The 18,952-nt window shown below is 55.1% G+C and overlaps 2 protein-coding genes across 5 annotated transcripts; one reads left to right on the top strand and one right to left on the bottom strand.

Moving 5' to 3' along the window:
- The first annotated feature begins 1,040 nt into the window (after positions 1-1,040).
- TMEM9 (transmembrane protein 9) lies at positions 1,041-7,688 on the top strand. The gene is made up of 6 exons (XM_009097343.3): positions 1,041-1,135; positions 3,447-3,548; positions 3,645-3,736; positions 4,160-4,268; positions 5,195-5,326; positions 6,630-7,688. Exons 2-6 carry the CDS (start codon positions 3,456-3,458, stop codon positions 6,777-6,779), a joined length of 576 nt encoding a protein of 191 aa, XP_009095591.1. The 5' UTR covers positions 1,041-1,135; positions 3,447-3,455; the 3' UTR covers positions 6,780-7,688.
- A 964-nt stretch (positions 7,689-8,652) lies between these two features.
- LOC103822368 (alpha-1,6-mannosyl-glycoprotein 4-beta-N-acetylglucosaminyltransferase-like) lies at positions 8,653-18,897 on the bottom strand. 4 transcript variants are annotated; one of them, XM_050985058.1, is made up of 5 exons: positions 17,759-18,897; positions 16,179-16,260; positions 11,525-11,654; positions 11,082-11,229; positions 8,653-10,111 (listed from the first exon to the last, which is right to left on the bottom strand). In XM_050985058.1, the coding sequence occupies exons 3-5, from the start codon at positions 11,633-11,635 to the stop codon at positions 8,970-8,972; spliced, it is 1,401 nt and encodes a 466-aa protein (XP_050841015.1). In that variant the 5' UTR covers positions 11,636-11,654; positions 16,179-16,260; positions 17,759-18,897; the 3' UTR covers positions 8,653-8,969. The 4 variants fall into 4 exon arrangements, with proteins under 4 accessions (XP_050841015.1, XP_009095592.1, XP_018777816.1 ...); XM_009097344.4 differs by lacking the exon at positions 16,179-16,260; XM_018922271.3 differs by lacking the exons at positions 16,179-16,260; positions 17,759-18,897 and adding an exon at positions 14,369-15,050.
- Positions 18,898-18,952: the final 55 nt, after the last annotated feature.

Genomic DNA, 18,952 nt, shown 5'->3' with positions numbered 1-18,952 from the left:
TCTAAAACAGACAAGTGTCTGCACAAGCCTGAACTTTGGGGTAAAATAGCGGGTTCAAAGGCGTTCATGTTGTAGGCAGATCGGGAAGGCTGTACCTTCCCAGTACCTCGGCCAATGGGGAGAGGAAGAGGCAACATGCGGCCGGGACTTTGGGATAAAAGGAGGCTGTGGCCTCCAAAACCTCGGGAGAGTGAGTTTTGTGGGCCTGTTCCCCGGTGAACTCTCTGCCTTTATGCGAATAAAGGTGCAGGACTCCTTTCTCTCCTTTTTGGACATAAATCTCTGGCGTTTGTGGAATTTTCCTGACACCCTCAATCCCTCCAGCTCTGAATGGGACCTCCTGGGAGCTGCCACCGGAGCAAAGCCAAGGCTTGGGGGTATTTGCACACCTGAAGGGTGCAGACACAGGAAGTGGGGCAAGCCCGAGGTACTACAAGAACGACATCTGAGGAATGTTCTCTGGGCAAACACCAGACCCTGTGGCCTTGGAAAGTCACAATGTTCCTCTTGGCACAAGGACTAGGCTTTTAAAATGAGTCACAGTTTCAAATACAAGAGGTTTCTAGCAAGACTGAAGCCTTTGAAATGGAAAGATCGCTGATATCATCTGTAACCACAAATCAGCCAAAAATAGAAGGAAGGGCACCACTGCGGCCCGAGCTTTTCCCTCTGATAGACACAGGACCACCGTAGGTGTGAGGGGAGAGCAGAGCCATGACGGGAGAATGGGGTGTGAGGGGGAAACACAGACTGCGAGAGAAGAGGGGCCGTGAGGGGAGAGCGGGGCCGTGAGGGGGGAACGGGGATGTGAGGTGAGAAGGAGCGGGGCTGTCCCGCGCCTCAGCCCCAGGACGGGCGCTGCCCCGGGAAGCCAGGCGGGAGCTGCGCGGGCCACGTCCGCCGAAGGACCCTCCGGCAACGGCAGCGGCAACGACAACTACCGGCGCCGCCACCGCGTCCTCCCAGCTCCTCGGGACACTGGCCGCCCTCAGCATCAGCCGGGCTGCCTGCCCGCCGATTGGCCAGCGGAGCTGTCCGTCACAGGGCGTCACGCTCCACGGCCAAGTGAGCACGCGGGGAGGGCCTGGCCGCGGCCTGCAGGGCGGGGCCGCGCTCGGGCTGGAGCAAGGGGCAGGTAAGGGGCAGATGTGGGTTGGGTATCGCCGGGGGCTGAGGGGTGTCGGGCCTTGCTCCTGCTCCTGCTCCTGCTCCTGCTCCTGCTCCTGCTCCTGCTCCTGCTCCGCTTCCTGCACTCGGGACGGGACCGAACCGGACCGTGCGGGGCTGTGCAGGACCGGGGGCTCGTGGGGCGGCGGTGGCCTGCACTGCCGGAGGCATCCCGGGCGGGACCGGGCGGTGAAAGCCCCTGGAGGGCTGAAGGGGCATCCCGGCCCTCCCGGCGGGAACTGAGCGGTCCGGCCTTGCCCTGGATCTGGGTCGGGGGGGATGGTTCGAGCACAGGTCCGGGGAGGGAAACGGGCTGGAGTCTTAGAAGTGCTCCATGTGATGTTCACAGAAACATCCCAGAATGGTTTGGGTGGGAACGGACCATAAAGCTTATCCAGTCCCAACCCCTGCTATGTGCAACGACTAATTCCACGAGACCAGGCTGCTCCAAGCTCCGTGCAGCCTGGCCTTGGACACTTACAGAGATGGGGAGGTTAAAGATGAGGTGATTACTGGGCAATCCCAGGGAGAAGAGTGGGTGGTTGTGTGTAGCCATGCTCTGGACAGCCTTTTGTGGGGGCTCATCCTGGGTGCTGCCACTCTCACAGCCCCCGGGAACTTCACCTCAACCATGCCCTCTCTGCTGTGCTTACTGCACTGGCGGGTTTTGGTCCAGATGCAGCTGGTTTTGGCTGCATGGCTGCTGTGGCCTGGGCTGATGGTCTGGGAATATCAGCTCTAAGGCATGTGTGCATGTATCCCTTTGCTGTCAAATATATTGGAGATAAATATACCTTGATTATCCTTTGTGTGGTTGAGGGTGTTCAGCAGTTCATGGTGTGTGAACTCTGCCCAGGTTCTAAGTTTTTGTTTATGGTATAACAGATCACGTGTTTTCCCCTCCTATTTTTAAAAGTGGCATTTATGGGTTATTCAGATATTCTAAACTCAGCTGAGAGCTGGGCACTGCACATGCAGCAATGGTACATGCCCCATTGTTGTGTTAAAAATTCAGACAAAAGTCCAGACCCATTTAAAACGGGGAACATGCACTGGGCAGCTCAGATCAGTCCTGTTCCCCAGATCTGTGATGAAGATCTGAACCCCTGATGTACAGGGGAGTCTCCCTGGAAAGGATCATTATTTGAGGAGATTTTGGAGGTCTGGCAGCTTGTTAGAAGTTGATGGTGTTTTGTTTAGAAAAAGAAGAAAGTAACTTGGTGTTTGTAATGCATTATGTGAATTTAAGGTGTTGACATAAGATAAAGCAAAGGGGACAGAATATTGCAGTGATTTAAATCCCAATGGAATCAGGTCAGGTGATGGAGTACAAGTACCTGGAGTAAGCTGTGGGATTACCTGGGAGCTAATTAATGAAGGTGTAAATTCCCTTCCCCTTCCTCTGCTGAAACAGCTCTTCCTTGCTGTCCCAAGGTCCTCCAACACCTGCTCCATCTTTTCTCTCTGAGGCTGAATGCCAGCCTGACCAAGGCAAACTTGCCTTTTGTGGCACAGGGAATAAATTCATATTCTTATGGATTTATGGAAGCATACATCTCTGGAACAACTTTATCCACACTCGTGGGATAAAGGAGATAATCTTTAGGGTCCCTTCCAGCCTAAACCATTTTGTGATATGTAGCAAAAGGCTTTAATAAATTCACCAAGCTAACAGCTTGAAGTAATTTTAAAATCAGGATTTACTGAACAGGTATCTTGAGATAAAGGAGGTTTAGGAATTGATTTGGAATACTTAGGAATGTTCCATCCCTTTCCCATAGCTCATGACAGAAAAATACATAATTCCCTTCAGCAGCAAGACTTTGAGTCCCAGAAGATGAATGATTTACCACTCATCACAGTGCAGCAGGGAGGCCCCAGTGTACTGCTTTAGGTCACTCTTGCACCTAGTTCTGCATCTTTTAGTGAGCAAAACTGTCAGCACAAAAATATCTGTAGCTGGGCTCCAGGGTAGTAAGAGATGAACAGGAGGTTTTCTGCAAGTCCAGTTGTAAGGAAACCAGCAATACTTTTGCAGGGCTGGTGTAGTTTAGATGTGGGGTTGTACAGGGTGGAAACTCTTCTGACAGGAGCGTTGTTGGGATCTGTGTTGTTTCCAAGAGTTTCTGGCTGGCATCAGCTGTGATTCAGGAATAAATTTCTGCTTCCTGGGCAAATCAGAGGCAAGTGGGCCAAAAAAAAAATATCTCTTGACTACCTCGTTGTGGCTGCATTCAGCTGAGATGCTCTATCTTGGATGTGAATTTTGTTCCCCTCAGGCTCCCAGGATGTTCGCCCAGATCTCCCAGAACTCTGTGAGCCCCATGCTGCTGCTGGTGCTGCTGGGCTGTGTCCTGTGTCCCCCAGCACAGGCCAGCAAGGTGGGTGACACCGAGCCATGTGTGGGGCACAGCAGAGGTGGGGTGTGAGGGGACAGAGCTGTGTTCCCTCCTTCACATGGCTCCTGTGTCCTGCAGAGCTCTGAGGACATTCGCTGCAAGTGCATCTGCCCCCCGTACCGCAACATCAGCGGGCACATCTACAACAAGAATGTGTCCCAGAAGGACTGGTGAGTGAGTGAGCAGCCTCAGGGTCGGTCTGTGACAGCCAAGCTCTGGAGTTCCCAGCTGATGCTGAGGAACAGACTCCCTGCCTGTATGTTTGCAGAGGGAGCTGCTTTGGTGGGTGATGTTCAACCCTGGCCAGGGATATTTTTTTAAATAGAAATTGAGGAATCTGCGGTGATACATTAACCCACCACTCTTGGCAGATGTAGGGTGTGCCCTCCAATCCTTTCCACCTGGACCAGATCCCTGCCAAAGGTGCTGGGACAACCTATCCCAGCTAGGCTGTGAGGGGAACTCTTAACACCAGATCAGTGTTATCAGCCTGGCTGGAAAGCTGGGACACAGACAAAGTCACCCCAGTGTCCTTACACAGAGCACTGGTTTCACCTTGTGCTGCTGCTGATTGTAGTTTGTTTGTGCTGCAGCAACTGTCTGCATGTGGTGGAGCCCATGCCAGTGCCCGGGAATGACGTGGAGGCCTATTGCCTGCTCTGCGAGTGCAAGTACGAGGAGCGCAGCACCACCACAATCAAGGTACCTGAGCTCAGGCCCCTTGTGTCCTGAGTCCTGCCTGTGTCCTGCCCCCTGCTGTGCCCCACACGCCCAGGGTGACTGCACTCACTGCCTGTGCCCTGCCCCTTGCCCTGCCACAGCAGTGCCGGCACTGCCACACTGGGAGGTTCCTGGAGAAGAGCCCAGAAAGTTTTCTTTCAGAAAGGAAACTGTCACAAGCGAGTACATGGTGGCAATGCCAGGGGCTCACTCTACAACTCTCTGAAAGAAGGCCAGGTGGGAGTTGGCCTCTTCTCTCAGGCAGCTAGTGACAGGACAAAAAGACATGGTCTTAAGCTGTACCAGGGGAGGTTTAGGTTGGACATTAGGAAGAATTTATTCACAAAAAGGGCATTGGATACTGGAAGGGGCTGCCCAGGGAGTCACTGTTCCTGCAGGTGTTCAAGGAACAACTGGATGTGGCACTGAGTGCTCTGGGCGGGGTGACAGGGTGGGGATTTGTCACAGGTTGGACTCCATGATCTCAGACATCTTCTCCAATCTCACTCAGTGATTCAGGGATTCTGTGACTTCTGTGACTTCTGTGATTTCTGTGATTTCTTGTCTGAGACAGAGGCATTCCTGGTAGCGAGGCGCTGTGTGGGAGCCAGTCTTCTTGCTGGGGATGTGGACAAGTGTGACAAGAGTGCCAAGCATCTCTGACCAGGGCCTCATCATGTTGTCCCTTATGTGCAGAACATGCCCTCAGCTGGCACAGTGAGAGCGTCAGCACAGTTTGTGCAGTGATGGCACAACCTCGGCCTCCTGGCAAGAGCAAGAGACTCTTGTGAGCAAAATGAGAACAAGAGATCACACATCAGAGGCAGCTGCAAAGGACCTTCCTGACCTCTGTGGTGCTTCTTATCTCCACTGCTTATCCTTTCCCCCTTCACTATCCTCAACTGCAGGTGATCATCATTATCTACCTGTCGGTGGTGGGGGCCCTACTGCTCTACATGGCGTTCCTGGTGCTCGTGGACCCCCTGATCCGCAAGCCAGACCCCTACACCCAGCCCCTGCACAATGAGGAGGACAGCGAGGTGAGGGGACAGGGGGTGCAGGCAGGGGGACAGGAGAATGGGGGACAGGGAAACAGTGACCTCCTGCTTGTCTCCTCTGATCCACTGAGGGACCAGCACTGCTGCTTTGGGGGCCCTTACACAGGTGAACATTTAGATCTCTGCACGTCATGTAGAAGCACAAGGAATATTCAGAGTTCTGTGTAATGACCCCAAGGTAAGCCCTGCCCTCAGAAGCAGAGGGGACTTTGTAGCAGCTGGTCTGAATTTGGTTTGTCCATCTAGAGGGGAAAAAAAAAGTCAAACAGATCCCGTTTGTGCAGTGTCCCGGGTGGAGTTTTGTGGTGCTGAGCTTCCAGGGAAGGATGAGCTTAAGTGTTGGCTAAAACATCTCTTAAACACTTAAAACACCAGCCTATGAGGTGCTGTTTGATCCTGCTCTGGGGCTGGGCCCTGGGCTGTAACCAGGCTTTTGTTCCTTGTGCTCCTCTGTTGCAGTTCACCCAGAGCACAATTTCATTCAAACACCATCATTTTGTGGGACGCTGGTGTACAAACCATGGGCAAAATGATTAAGACCCAGTAGCAAAGGAAGAGCCACTCTCTCCCTCTTTCTCTTTTTGTCACACACCAGTTTTGGGGGAGAAAGAATTTCTTGCTGCGTAAAATTCATGCAGTTGCAGCACTGGGTTGGATTGTCCTATTTGTACTTTGTTGTGAGTATAAACTATTTGGTCCAATTCTGTCACAATCGGATGTGAGGAGCAGCTGCTCCAATGTCCACAGTCCACCCATTGCTTCCCTCTGCTGACAAAGGAGGTCCTGCAGGAGGAGATGAATTGTATCCCAAAGTCTGGGGTTGGCACCTCTGCAGCAGTAATTCAGATCCAGATTTAGGTGCACATGGTAAATGCCTGGTGTTAAATGAGGTTTATCTCACTCCAGTATGTTGGACTATGTCCTCTGGGATAGGCCTTGTTCCTGTGCCACGATGGATCTCCATCCATCATCAGCCTGGTTTTAGTGGTGGGATGTGATTCACCTCGGCACTGTGGCTCCTTGCAGACTCCAAGAGTGGGTTTCCAGCAGAGCTCTACGCCTCGTGCAGTTCCTCTGCTGGGAACTTCTATCTGGAGTTGTGGGTGATCCCCAAGAGCAAGGACTTGGGGACTGGTGTTGAGGAGCTCTGAAAAGGAGGTTTTTCATCAGAACAACTCAAACCTTGAACTGCTCTCTCAGGTGCAGTTTCTCCCCAGGTCAGCTGCCTCCCTCTGTGCTCAGGCTGGGCACTGCCTGGTCTCCAGCCCCATTCCTTTCCTTGCAGGACACTCACTCCTTGGCCACAGTGCCCACCCTGGCTGGTGCCAGGGCCAACACAGTGCTGGAGCGGGTGGAGGGGGCGCAGCAGCGCTGGAAGCGGCAGGTGCAGGAGCAGAGGAAGACAGTGTTCGACCGGCACAAGATGCTGAGCTAGGCCCTGCTGGGCCCTGCTGCATCAGGACACCCCGGCGTTGGAATGGAACTTCCAGCCCTCCCTGATTCACCATCTCCAGAGGGAGCAGCAGCCCCAAAGGCTTCTCTGGTCGTGTCCCCTGCCCTTCCCCTGCCCAGCCACGCTCGCCCCTGGCCTCTGGCTGCCACGTGGAGCTCGGCTGAACATGGGACTTCATCAGCCCATCGCAGCAGGGACAGGGGCTAGGAGCAGAGCACTGCGAGCTGACTGAGTCCTCCAAGGATAAAAATAGTGGGAGAATTTTGATGTGGGATAAATTATGTTTCTCCAGAATGCAGCAGCCACCTCCTCCTCCTCCAGTGTGCACTGATGGCCCTTGTGCATTGTGGTGCTGAGCCACACAGGAACAAAGGGGAGGGGGTTTCTGCCAGTATACACTGGTGCTTCTGTTTATCCTGATGTAAATGGAGAGATTTCCATACCTCTGGAATCTGTCCAGGTTTACACCAGCATAACTGAGACTGCAGCTTGCTTCTGGGTATGTGAATATCACAAAATATGTTAGTACCTACATCAGTAGGAATCTAACAGGTAAAAAGCTGATTTACATTTCTATCTTTTTCAGTAGATAAAAACTTATTGGGGTGAAACCTCTTGATTTGTACCCACACTGGTGACCCTTGGTGTTCTCCCACAGTGGGCAGCAGCACTTTTGTCCAAGAGAACTGGGGCAAAGGCTCTCCTGGAGCACTGGAAACACCTGTCAGGGCCCTGGGAAGTGGACACTTGTGCCACTCAGAACACTCCAAGAGCTCTGACACGACTTGGGCTGTGTGGAAGAAGCTTCAATAGTTCTGCCGTGTGTATTGATCCCACTGAGAACATGTGGAGTTTATGGTGTAGCACCTCCATATTAAATACAAAGATCTACTACCTGAGTGGCTTTTTTTCAGGGGAAAAACCCCATCATGCCAGGTCTGGGGCTCTCCATCTGCCTGCCAGCGCCCAGCAGGTGAGCTGATGCCACCTCAAACCAGAGCTGTGGTTATAGTGCTGCAGGAGTAGCACTGCTCCCTGCTGACAGTGACTGTCCTGCTCCAGGAGAGCCAGACTTGGAACATGGGCAGACCAGAGTCCTGCTTGGCACAGGTTAGTGAGTTCTCTGGGCTATCTTATGGGAATGCTGAGCACACTGGAATTCTTCCTTTGCAGGAGGCTGAGAAATTGTTGCTAAAAGCCTAATTGGGAGAGGTGCTGCCCTGCATGCTGGGGCCCGCAGTTGCTAGTGGAGCATCCAGCCCTCCAAGCTGACCCTGCCAGACGAACCCAAACAGCAACTTTTGGGATCCTTTGCGTACCCCAGTTACCCTTCAGCACCTCACTGGGCTAAAAAGGACCCAGAGCTTCACATTATGCCGAGGTCACATTTTCCTTGACTTATCATTGTTCCCTGGTGCTCAAATCTCTTGTCTTCCTCGCCTTTCTAGAAGCCCCATCTTGCCTGTCCTTCCCGCTCCGTGTGAACCTCACAAAAACACCAAGTGAGGTCCCTGGGAATTTTTTTTTTCCCTTTGAGGGCGGGAACAAGCAGCGCTGGCGGGAGGCACTGCCCGGGGCCAGGCCGATGGGTCCATCTGGTGGCCATTGCCCCCGATCGGCACCGGGAAATGAAATGGCCGGGCACCAGTGGGAGCTTGCTGCTGCCACGAACCTGCTTAGTCTGCAGGGTGAAGGGTTTGGTGAGCAGCACCCCCAGACTTTCCCCTCACCCCTCCAGGAGCAGCTAGGAAATGGAATCAGAGAGGAGCGAATTAGAAATCAAGAGTTTTGGAAAAAGTTAGAAAATTTACAGGAGGTAAGGTGTGAAGAGGCTCCAAAAAATACCACTACCTGATTAATTATTTGGTTTGTTAATTAGCTGATCAGCTTTGTCCTGTACATCATCCTCCCTGGGAGGAAAGATTTTCTACTGCTCAGCCTTGAATTCCCAAGCCCCTTCCCCTTCCTGTGCTCCCTCCCTGGTTCCTTGGGGCATCTTCCAGCAGGTGTACGTTCCGATGTGCCGTGCTCCTAGACCCATCCACAGCCAACAGCAATGGTTCCCATCTCTCCAGACATGGAGAAGTAACTTAATTTCTTATCCAAAAAGGCAATGTGAAAAATAAAGGAAACAAATCCAGCTGCTTTGACATCCTGCCACAGGTGTTGTGCTCAAGTGCCTGTTGTGGTCCAGATGTCGATGCTCTGGATGATGAGCCACTCACTCTGGTCCTGGGTCACCCGGATCCTCACACACTCCACGGGCCCAGGCAGGACCCTCTCCAGGCCCTGCTGCTCCAGGGTCCCCTTCTTGAAGGAGCCCACAGGGATGTAGGAGGAGCAGTCTTGGCCGCGGTCCCGGTGTTGGCCGAGCTCCAGCAGCCCTGCGCGCAGGAAATCACCCGGGCGCTCCAAAGAGCCGGTGCGCACCCGGACACGGCTGACTCGGGCTGGCTGCTGGAACACAATGGAAAAAGTACTGCCAGCTGCTGGGTCTTTGCCCCAAAAGTACCCCTGTGCCAAGCTGTAGGCCTTGAGGGGCTCATAGTTCTCAAATATGGACATGCTGGTGAACAGGGATGCTGGAGGGTTGTCCGGGAGGTCCAAGGCATCGGCCTGGAAATCCTCGTCCTTCAGCCGGTTGACAGTGCCCTGGAAGGAGGAGTAGAGGCCCATGTGCTGGAAGAGAGATGGCTTGAAGCGGATGACATCCTTCTGGGTGAGCAGCTGGCGGAAGTGGACCAGCAGCCAGTCACAGGGCATTTCCTGGTAGAAGAGGAGGAGGAAGTGAGCCAGGCGAGGAAGGTCACTGGAGCGGTAGAGTTTTCCGATGTAGCCCAGCTTGGAGAATTCGAGGGTGGCCCAGTTGGAGCCCTCCTGGGAAGCCAGTGCCCTGCGGATGGCTGTCAGGAAGGACCTGGCACTCCAGACATCATCCTCGATCATCAGGTAGTAGGAGGAGAGGTTGGCGGCGAAGGCGAGCAGGAAGGCATAGTCCACATTCTGCTTGGAGCGGAACTTCACCCGCTCCTCTGCATCATTGAAGTTCCTCTTTAGGCCTTCCAGGGTGGGGTAGAACTCAGGGGGAGCGTGGATGAGCAGGAGCTGGCCCAGGAGGATATGGCGAGCAAACTTCTGGGTGATGGTGGTGGCAACGCGCACGTTCCAGCCAGGATCGGTGTCAGCCAGGTGCACCACCACCACCATTTCCTGCAGCTCCTCCTCCGTGGACTGGCTGAACAGGGACTGGAGTGTGGCCAGGAGGTAGAAACCACGTGGCCTCTGCACGGATGCCATTCCTACTGCCAGGAATTCTGCAAGGCAAAGGAAAGGCATGAACAGGCAGAGGGGTGACCTGGGATCACCATAGTAATGTTCTTCCCTTCAAGATGTAACGAAAGGGCTCCAAAAACCTCTTCCCAAGGCCAGCCTGCAGGGTCAGTGCTGTTTGTAACCCCATGTCTAAGGCCAGTGTCTCCTTCCTGAAGCTGAAGCCTTCAGCATCTCAGGAGAGGCCCAAAATTGGCCCAAATGGCAGCAATAGGCAGGTTGAGAAGGCAGGGGCTCCACTGAAGAAATATTCCTGAAAAACACCTTAAAAAAGCCAAATCTAGGCAAGTAACAGTGCAGAGAGAGAGTCTGTAGGGCAGGAATGGCTTATTGGTATGGCTCCACATCCTGGAAGCGTTCCCCATTCCACACCTCATGGAGATGCACCCACACTGGGATCAGGCACCTTGTGTCCTCCCCTTGGCCCAGCAGTGGCTGCCTTGATTCAGCCTCTCTTGCTGATGGTTGGGACAACACCATTCCTGTGCTGGTTCCTGTGATGCTGGTTCCAGCCTCACAGGTTGCCCTGGGCTCCTTCCCACAAGGTTTGCATGGGAATTGCTTCTTGTGCACCCGTCCAAGAGCTTGGCCCACTCCTCCCACACTGTGGGGTTGTCCCAGTGGTCCAGCTCACCATCTCCACTGGAACCTCAACCCCAGGGAGATGGGATCTCAGCAACCCCCAAAGAGAGGTCTGGGAAGCCCAAAACACCTGCAGTCACCCAATCCCAAGGTGCAGAAACTTGGATCCTGCATGGAGCACGTGGAGCTTCCCCAACTCTTCCATCCCCAGAGCGAGCAGTGAAGGCTGTGGAGGTTGTGGGCAGGTCCCCACCCAAAAAGACAGGACACAGCCCCTCCCTGCCCCAGCAGCACTCAGGGGGCAGGTCCGTGCTGGCATGTGCACCCGTGCACACCCAGATGTGCATACCCAGAGGGTCCAGGACCACTCACTTTTTTGGGGAGCCAGGGAGCCTGCGAGGAGCTGGTAGGAGATGTTGTGCAGTGCAGAGAGCTCAGCTGTGTCCCTCAGGATGCGCTGGGCTCCCTCTGGCTGCAGCAGCTGCAGGATCATGTCAGGAGCCAGGCCTCTGAGCTGCACCTACATGGGAGCCACAGGCAACAGGTCACACTCCAGAACACCATGTAGCAAGGGGGGGATGACAAGAGGGAGACCCAGAAGCGAAGGGGAGCCCCCGTCCTGCCCTCCCAACTCCTGGATTCATGGGGGTCCCTCTCCCCAGGGCAACCCAAGGGAGAGGAGAAGGCACGGGGATGTTGGGGTGACATGGGGCAGGGAAGAGAGCAGAGCTGAGGCTGGGGTTCATGTGGGGCAGGAAGGGATACAGGATGCTCCACTAGCCTCTTCAGCGGGATGTCTCTGTTTGGGGACTCACCTCCAGGGGATCCTGTTCCTGCCGGCTGCCCCCATGGAGGAGGAGGAAGAGGAGGAGGAAGAAGGAAGCAGCAAGCAGAACCGTGAGGGAGCGTTTCAGGGAGCATCGCATGGCCCCTGCTGGCTGAGGCCTGGGGAGAGGGGACATGTCAGGGCACAGCCTGGGGAAAGCTACCACCCCCTGGTTGGGACAGTGGGGCAGCACCCGGATACACCCCTGGAACTGACCCCCTGCCCTGAGCACCCACCCACAGGTGCACACATGTGAGCAGCCACAGAGCATCAGGGGACACTTGTGCACTGTCCCCTTTGGGCAGGCAGGGACAGGGACACCCCAACCTAACCAGGACTAAATCAGCCAGGTACAAAATCCCCCCAAACCAGCCTCAGGACACCTCAGCTGCCCTGGGACACCCCAAGAAGCACCCTGGATCTGGAAGCAGAAGAAATACAGGTGACAGGGCCTCAGAAAAAACTTTCAGGTCATGAGGACACCCCACGAGCAGTCCACCAACACCCCAGGATTTGTCACCAAGCCCTGGGAAACATCCAGGTCTCAAATGAGCCCAGGCTCTTCTTCCAGCACTGTGAGGAGGAAGCTGCTCCCCACCTTCCTCCAGGCAGGCCCCAGCTCGCCCAGCCCTGTCCCCTGCTTGGTAGGACAAGAAAAACGTTCCTGAGGAGACAGGAACGCTTCAAGCCTTCAAGCAAGGTGCAGTGAACTTGAGATAATGTACATTGTAGCACAGGTGTGGCAGGAGGCTAAAAGGCTCCTGTGTTTGCCTGTGTTTTTTCCATTATAAATATGACAATGCTGCCCTGGAAGAGAAGCAGCTGAGCATGGGCAAGTGCCCAGCCTGATGGGGCAGACACCCTGAGCCCCATCCAAGCTGTTTATGGTGAATTGGCTTGGTCAAAGCAGCTTTGAATGCAAACGTGGAGGAAAAGCCCTCCTAAGCCTTCCCAAACCAAGGCTGGGCTTCCCAGGACAGCGCCCTGAACACTTTCCTGCCCCAACCACTGCTGGGGAGGGGTGCTCTGAGGCCACTCACAGGCCCCACAGATAGGAGCATAGCACCTCTGGGGCCGCTGCCCTGAGGCGTGTGCTGGGCTTATTTTAAGGAGAACCCTCGTTTTTGCAATCAGGAGTTCTTTGGAGGGGTTGTCAGTTCCCCAAGAAGCTGGTGCCTAGCAGGTGCTCCGATCCAATCCGATCCGCAGGCACTTCGCCCTTGGAGCACTGACCCCGCCCAGGGACACGGCTGCTCCCTTGGAGACAAACACTCGGAGCTAGAGCCGCGCTCCTCGGCAGGACAGGGCAGGGCAGCAGAGGCAGCAGAGACAAACAGCTCCTGGAGCTGCTTAATCTCTCTGTCCAGGTCCCAGCAGAGAGTGTGGCCTCTCCATCCCTTACAGCTCTGGAGACATGAAGGACGTCACCAGCTCAGGGGGGAGCAGCATTAGGCATCTGTCTGAGCCACAGGGACATCACACCCTGATGCCACCCTGGACGTGGATTTCCAAGCCCGGACCTCCGAGATCTACAACTAGGGCCACGGCGTGAGCTAGGAAGGGCGAGGCCTGGCCACATGCCAGGCTGGGCATTTGGCCACTCTGGGTGGCCAAAGGTTTTTCTGGCTGCTGGGGAATGTCTGGCTGCTACTGCCCACCCTGCAGAGAAAACAAGATGCTGCTGAGCACCCCCAGCTCTCACAGGCAGCAGCTTCACCCAAGGAGCAGGCAGCTCATGGGGAACAGGGTTCACCAGCACAAAACAGAACAGAAAGTAACAAGTGTAGCCCCATAACTAGCCCCCTAATTGGGCTTTGGATTCCTGCCTCCATGGAGGAACAAAGCAGCCCAGGTAAGCGGGCACAACCAGGGGTGCAGCATCCTCCAGCTCAAAGTGTTTCCAGAGAATATACCTGTCCTCACACTCTGCTCCAAGCACCTCATGCACCTTCCCCACAGCACAGCACCCCACTGCAGATGTCCCCAAAAGCCACCCTGCTGCGGGGACATTGGCCAGGAGGAGCTGAGAGCCACTTGCTTGGAGCCAAACTCCTCCCCAGCCTCAGTCCAGGGCAGGGGGAAGGAACAGTCCATTCCCAGCCTCAGTCCCACGGGACTCCGAGGAATCTCCCGGTGTGCAGGCAGCTCCAGCTGCTTCCGCCGGCGCTGGGGAGAGCAGGGCTGGTTGCACAAAGAGAAAACAACAGCCAGGGCTCCCTTCCCACTGCCAGGAGTGCCTTTCTATGCTGGGGGAAACTGAGGCACAGACAAAGGCTGTGTCACCCAACAGGATAAACACCAGCTCTCCTGCAGCACAGCTCAGTGCCCCGCCCTGAGGGTCGCCGGGGTGGAAAGGACTGGGATGGAACCCAGCACGGGGTGGGGGACACTGCAAATTGTGGCAGCACGACGTCCCCCATTGGCAAATTGTGGCCATTCCGGGCTGTGGGGGATGGGGGCTCCTGGGCCCCCTGGGAGTCAGGCCAGGGTCTGGCCCCACTGTACCTGAGTGTCTCTGCTCCAGGCGTTGTCCCACAGGAAAAAAAGGAGGGGAAATGCCCTGTTCTAGTAGCACACGGCTCCGGGAGCCAAAGCTTTCAGTCAACTCAGGTGTCCCACAGTACAGGGAGGTCCCCGCAGGGAGGGACACTTACACCGATCCTGTCCCCACCGCTGACAGCCGGGGAACCCCCCAGCCCAGCCCTCTGCCCTCACTCCCGGTCCCCAGGCACCCGCTCCCACGGCAGCAGGAGACGGCTCCTCGCCAGAGTCTCAGCCCCGCTCTGCACGCACCCACCGAGGGCAGAGACTCACGAGTGGGCGGCAGCCTCACCTCTCTGGGGTGCTCGGCCCTGGCAACTTCCCCAGGCTGGCCGGACTCTGGATTCTTGCTCGGCAAAGCCCCACCCCGAGTCCTTGCCTGCCTCCAGCAGAGGAGGAGCGTCCGCCGGCGGCCTCAGTCCCAGGAGCTTCGGAGAGCCGGCCAGGTCGGCGGGGACCCACGTGGGACGGGCCGGGGTACCCAGCCCGCCGTGGGACCTGCGACAGCCTCGCCGACGGGCAGCCCAGGATGGCATCAGCTGTGTCCCTCCAACCCCATCCTCGCAGGCAGCTCCAGTCCTCCGGGCAGCAGCAACCCCCGCTGGGGGCTCTTGCCAAGCCCCAGCATCCCAAACTCTGGCACGAACCTGACACTTCACCGAGCCAGGAGCTGGTGACACGGAGCTGGTGACATGGAGCTGGCACAGCTTTTTCCGCATTTATTTTCCAGCTCTTGTGCTGAGGTGGCAAAAACCCCTGGGGCTGCAGAGCCAGAGCAGCATGCCGGGCACCCTGGGCCAGGGCAGAACCTGGATCCCACCCAGGATGTAGCCTCAGAACACCACAGCTTCCCCACACACTCCAGCTCCTCACTGGAGCTTGGAACACCTCAGAGAGAGAGAGAAGGTAGAGCAGGAAGCAGGTGATGGTGCTGGGAAGGTGGAAGAGATAACCCCAGGCTCCCGGATCCGTTGGCTTTTGCTTTTCCTACGTTGTTTGGGTTTAAATCCTAACATTCCTATGGTCCAGTAGCAGTGGCTCTGTCCCAGTGGGGTCCTAGTGGGGTCCCAGGGGCTCAGTGGGGACACCCCACCTGCACTGGAGCAAAGGCAGTCTGGGATTCCCACCTGAGCAGGGGCTGGAGGACTCCAGGAGGGCCAAGGCAGTGGGATGGTGCAGCCCAGCAGAGCTTTGCTGCTAGTGGCCCAGGGTGGGAAAGACTGTGGGGCTTGCAGCAGCTGCAGGAGGGGGAAGGCTTTACTCACAGCTGCCCCTGACCCCCCACCTCTGCACAGGAAGGAAATCTGGTCCTTCCTGCCCCCGCAGAAAGGAAGAGGGGGAGGGCTGTGACACCCAGCACAGCCCTGGGTCCCCAATGCTCGGGGTGTAGCAGCCCTGCCAATAGAACAGCCAGCACTGCCAAGGGGAGCAGGAGAGCCACCAAATTCCATGTTGGTCCTCGCAGGCTGCTTCAGAGTGCAGTGCTAGGGCAGGATTTGACCCTCTCCAGGGACATCCACAAGCAAGCCTGAAGCAGGAAAGGAATCCAGCTAGGACACAGCTCTTGGTGCCCAGGCAAACATCCTGGGTCCTCTTGCTCTCAAAGCAAGTGCCATAAGCCCAGCCTGAGCCAGTTCATCCAGTCCCCCCTTTGTGCCTTGGATCATGTCCCAAATGGTTTTTGGATGCTGAAAAAGGGTCCCTCCACCTGCCACCCTGTGAGGGCCAGAGCATAGCCCCAGTGCCCGGGAACCAACCAAAGCCTGGCACCAAAGGCTGCTCTCAAACCTCCCTCTGGCCCCAAACCCAAATATGCTCTGCTCACCAAAATATTTGACCAGGGGAAACAGGGAGGTGGCTGAAATGAGGTAAAAGGCACATTTTTGCTTGCTTTTAGAATAAGCTGAAGAAGGAAGAGAAGGCCCAGGTGCAAAGGCTGCTCTGAGAGGGCCCTGTGGCTGCACAGGCACACCCAGCTCAGAGGGCCAGGGAGGACCAGTTCTCCTAGTTGAGGCCAGAGCGGAGGGACTAGGATGGGACAGGCACAAGGGAATCCACAGCAGGGCCTAGCCCCCTTCCCCAAGCCCCCAGGCCTGCCTTACCCAGCTCAGCTCCTGTTGGACACCAGATCCCTGACAAGGACAGGAGCAGGGTGAGGGTGGTGGCCAGGTCTTCCTGTCTCCCCTAGGAAACCAGAGAGCCAGGTAGGATCTGTTTACAGCTCTTCCATTATTCAGGAGCAGGACAAAGCAAAGGTAGAACAGGGCCTCACACAGCAGGGAGAGCAGAGGGAGAGCCACCATGATGCTGATCTGAGGCTCCATTTCCACACCACCGAGGGCCCCTCTGAGCTGTGTCCTACAGAAATGGGTGACACCAAACCACAGCCACTCCTGTTGGTGCACTCACTGCATCCCACCCTGGAGGACACTGAAGAGGACTTTTCTGGCAATCAAGCTTTAAGAGAGGCTGGGCTCAGGGGCCAGGATGGAAATCCCCTGCTTGGGGCTGAGCTTTGGTGTCACTTCCTTCACCGAGCAAACCTCAGCCCAGAGTTCAGGGTCTGATGTTCTGGGTAAGGACCAAGGGGAACAGCTGCACCTGCAGCTCTACACAGAGGCAGAATCCCCCCTCCACAGCATCCCTGCCACTCCCCATCCTCCCAACATGGATCAGAACACGTTCCCAACCCTGCCAGCACTGCTGATCAGCACAGCTCCAGCAGCACGATCACCGGGAGCTTTGTAAAGGAAAAGACTGAGAATTCTTCTTGTACATTTTATACATTACAGCCTACAAAAAGCCTGGCCTGGGAGGGGCACCTCTGGCTTAGGGGTATCTATATCTAAATATCCATATTTGAATCCAGCAAGTCTGTTGGTAGCAGGAAACATCCCATCCACCTGCTTCCTGCCATCACAGCCTGTGCCGTCCGCTCTGGCTGCACCGCTCGGGATCAGCCAGGGAATTCTGGAGCTGTCAAGCACCTTTGCCCCCTGGATTTGCCATATGTCTGATCAGAAGGTATTCCTGCTTTGCCAGATGGCAGGAAAACACAGCCCTAGGAGCTGATCTGTAACTCTGCACAGAAGCCAGAGCAGGGCCCAGGCTGCCGTTCCCAGTCCCACTCAGCCCCAGCAGCTCCCCACAGCTAAGGGCACAGACTAACACGCACACCAGCCTGCTCCATGCTCCTGCCATCAGCCTGAGCCAGGAACCAAACCCCTCTGCTCTCACCCTCCAGACCCTGCATCAACAGCAATCACCAGGCACATAGCCATGGCATCATCATGAGGGAGTTTTCAGTGAACGTAGCAGGAAACAGCCTGAAGCACAGCCACAACCAGGCTCTGAGTAAGCAGCCACCTCCCTCCAAGACAACCACAAACTTCAGCCTGACCACATTTCACTGCCTGAGCTCACCACCTGTTCCCAAGTTCAGTGGTGTTTAACTCCACAGCAAAAGGCAGATTGCTGTCCCCCACTGCCCTGGAGCAGCTTCCGTGTGGATGGAGCCCCTGCAACCCTTGCACACAGCTCCAGCCCCGACCCTGTCCTGCCTCTCCTGCGCTACAACCACTACACAGCCCAGGCTCTGCTGTCATGGCAGCCCCAGGTGCACAGGTCAGCACATTTTTCTTGCCTTTTATCTCTAATAAACCAACTTCACTTCAAAACTTACCTGTGGCATCAAAAGAAGTTCAGCAGTGGTAGAAAGGGGAACAGTGAGGCAGAAGCTGTCCCAAATGTGTTTGAAGTCAACATGAAGAGTCTTCAACAGAGATCCAAGGTTGGAGCAGATGTCCTTAGTGGTGATTTACAGAGTGGCAAGAAACTCCTTCTGGGCAGCTACACCAGGGTCATGTGGTGTCACAGAATCACTGGATATTCTGAGCTGGAAGGGACCCACCAAGAGCTCAGAGACCACCAAGTCCAAACTGAGATGGCAGAACTCCCTCGCCTTTGGGAGCTTCACTGAACATTCTACAAGGACAAGTACTGTTCCTCCTGCTTAGGACCAGATATGGTCTGCAGTAGGACTGAGGAGCTGATATCTGGTAAGCAGCAAAGCTCAGTCCAGGGTCTGATCTGCACAGCTGCTCCCCTGCCCTCCAGCACCTCCTCTGCACCTCCCCAGGAAGCCACGTGTTCAATTAAACCTCCAGCCAGGTTCCTTCTTGTCAGACCACACTTATGACAGGCCCAGCCCCAGCACCTCTCACTTCCCAGTCAGCCCAGAGCCACAAGAAGTTTCATGGTTGCTTCTTCCTCATATAAGCAGATCAGTGGTTGCTTGGGGGCTTTCAACAGAAACGATTTCCACACTGCTCTTTGAAAAGACAGAGTCGAGTCCTTCATCACTTCATCGCTGCTTCAGTTATTTTAGTTTGTCCCCTCCTCTACCTCCCTGTTTATGTTCCCTGTAAAGCACCTTCTGGTTTTAAAAGTTTAAATCTTCCTTTCAAAGTAAAACACCAGTGTGAGAACTTAAGTGCCTTTACATACTTTTGCCTTACAACTCCTCTTTCAAGTAATTCCTTTGCTTGATCATTTAAGCCTTTTTCTTTTCTTAAACTGGTATCTGCTGGGCTGGGAATTAAGATTATTGTTGATCACTGCTGTCTTGCTTACTGCTTCTCAGGCACTGAAATATCACACTGCGCATGAACACAATCCTGCTGCAGTAAAACAAACGTGGATTTTGTTTGTTGACTGTTTCTGGAAAGCAAAAAGGAAAGTTCTTGGAAAGCAAAACCTCCTACTCCTTCCCAAACAAGAGAACACAAGACCACTTTGATTAGCACCAAAAGGATTTTAAATGAACAGTTCCAAGGAGCTCCTTTCAAATCATAAAATGTCAATTTTACATAAAAGT

The sequence above is a fragment of the Serinus canaria genome, chromosome 26, assembly GCF_022539315.1.
Source record: "Serinus canaria isolate serCan28SL12 chromosome 26, serCan2020, whole genome shotgun sequence".
Lineage (NCBI taxonomy): Eukaryota > Metazoa > Chordata > Aves > Passeriformes > Fringillidae > Serinus > Serinus canaria.
This window is presented reverse-complemented; position numbering and strand designations above follow the sequence as displayed.

What these genes read in the sequence shown, in the direction of transcription:
- TMEM9 (XM_009097343.3), top strand. Translation starts at nt 3,456, where the DNA reads ATGTTCGCCCAGATCTCCCAGAACTCTGTGAGCCCCATGCTGCTGCTG. An exon ending in CCCCAGCACAGGCCAGCAAG is followed by an intron (nt 3,549 to 3,644) that starts GTGGGTGACACC and finishes TGTGTCCTGCAG; the next exon opens with AGCTCTGAGGACATTCGCTG. An exon ending in ACAATGAGGAGGACAGCGAG is followed by an intron (nt 5,327 to 6,629) that starts GTGAGGGGACAG and finishes CTTTCCTTGCAG; the next exon opens with GACACTCACTCCTTGGCCAC.
- LOC103822368 (XM_050985058.1), bottom strand. Translation starts at nt 11,635, where the DNA reads ATGCGATGCTCCCTGAAACGCTCCCTCACGGTTCTGCTTGCTGCTTCC. An exon ending in AGGAACAGGATCCCCTGGAG is followed by an intron (nt 11,230 to 11,524) that starts GTGAGTCCCCAA and finishes GCTCCCATGTAG; the next exon opens with GTGCAGCTCAGAGGCCTGGC. An exon ending in CTCCCTGGCTCCCCAAAAAA is followed by an intron (nt 10,112 to 11,081) that starts GTGAGTGGTCCT and finishes TTTGCCTTGCAG; the next exon opens with AATTCCTGGCAGTAGGAATG.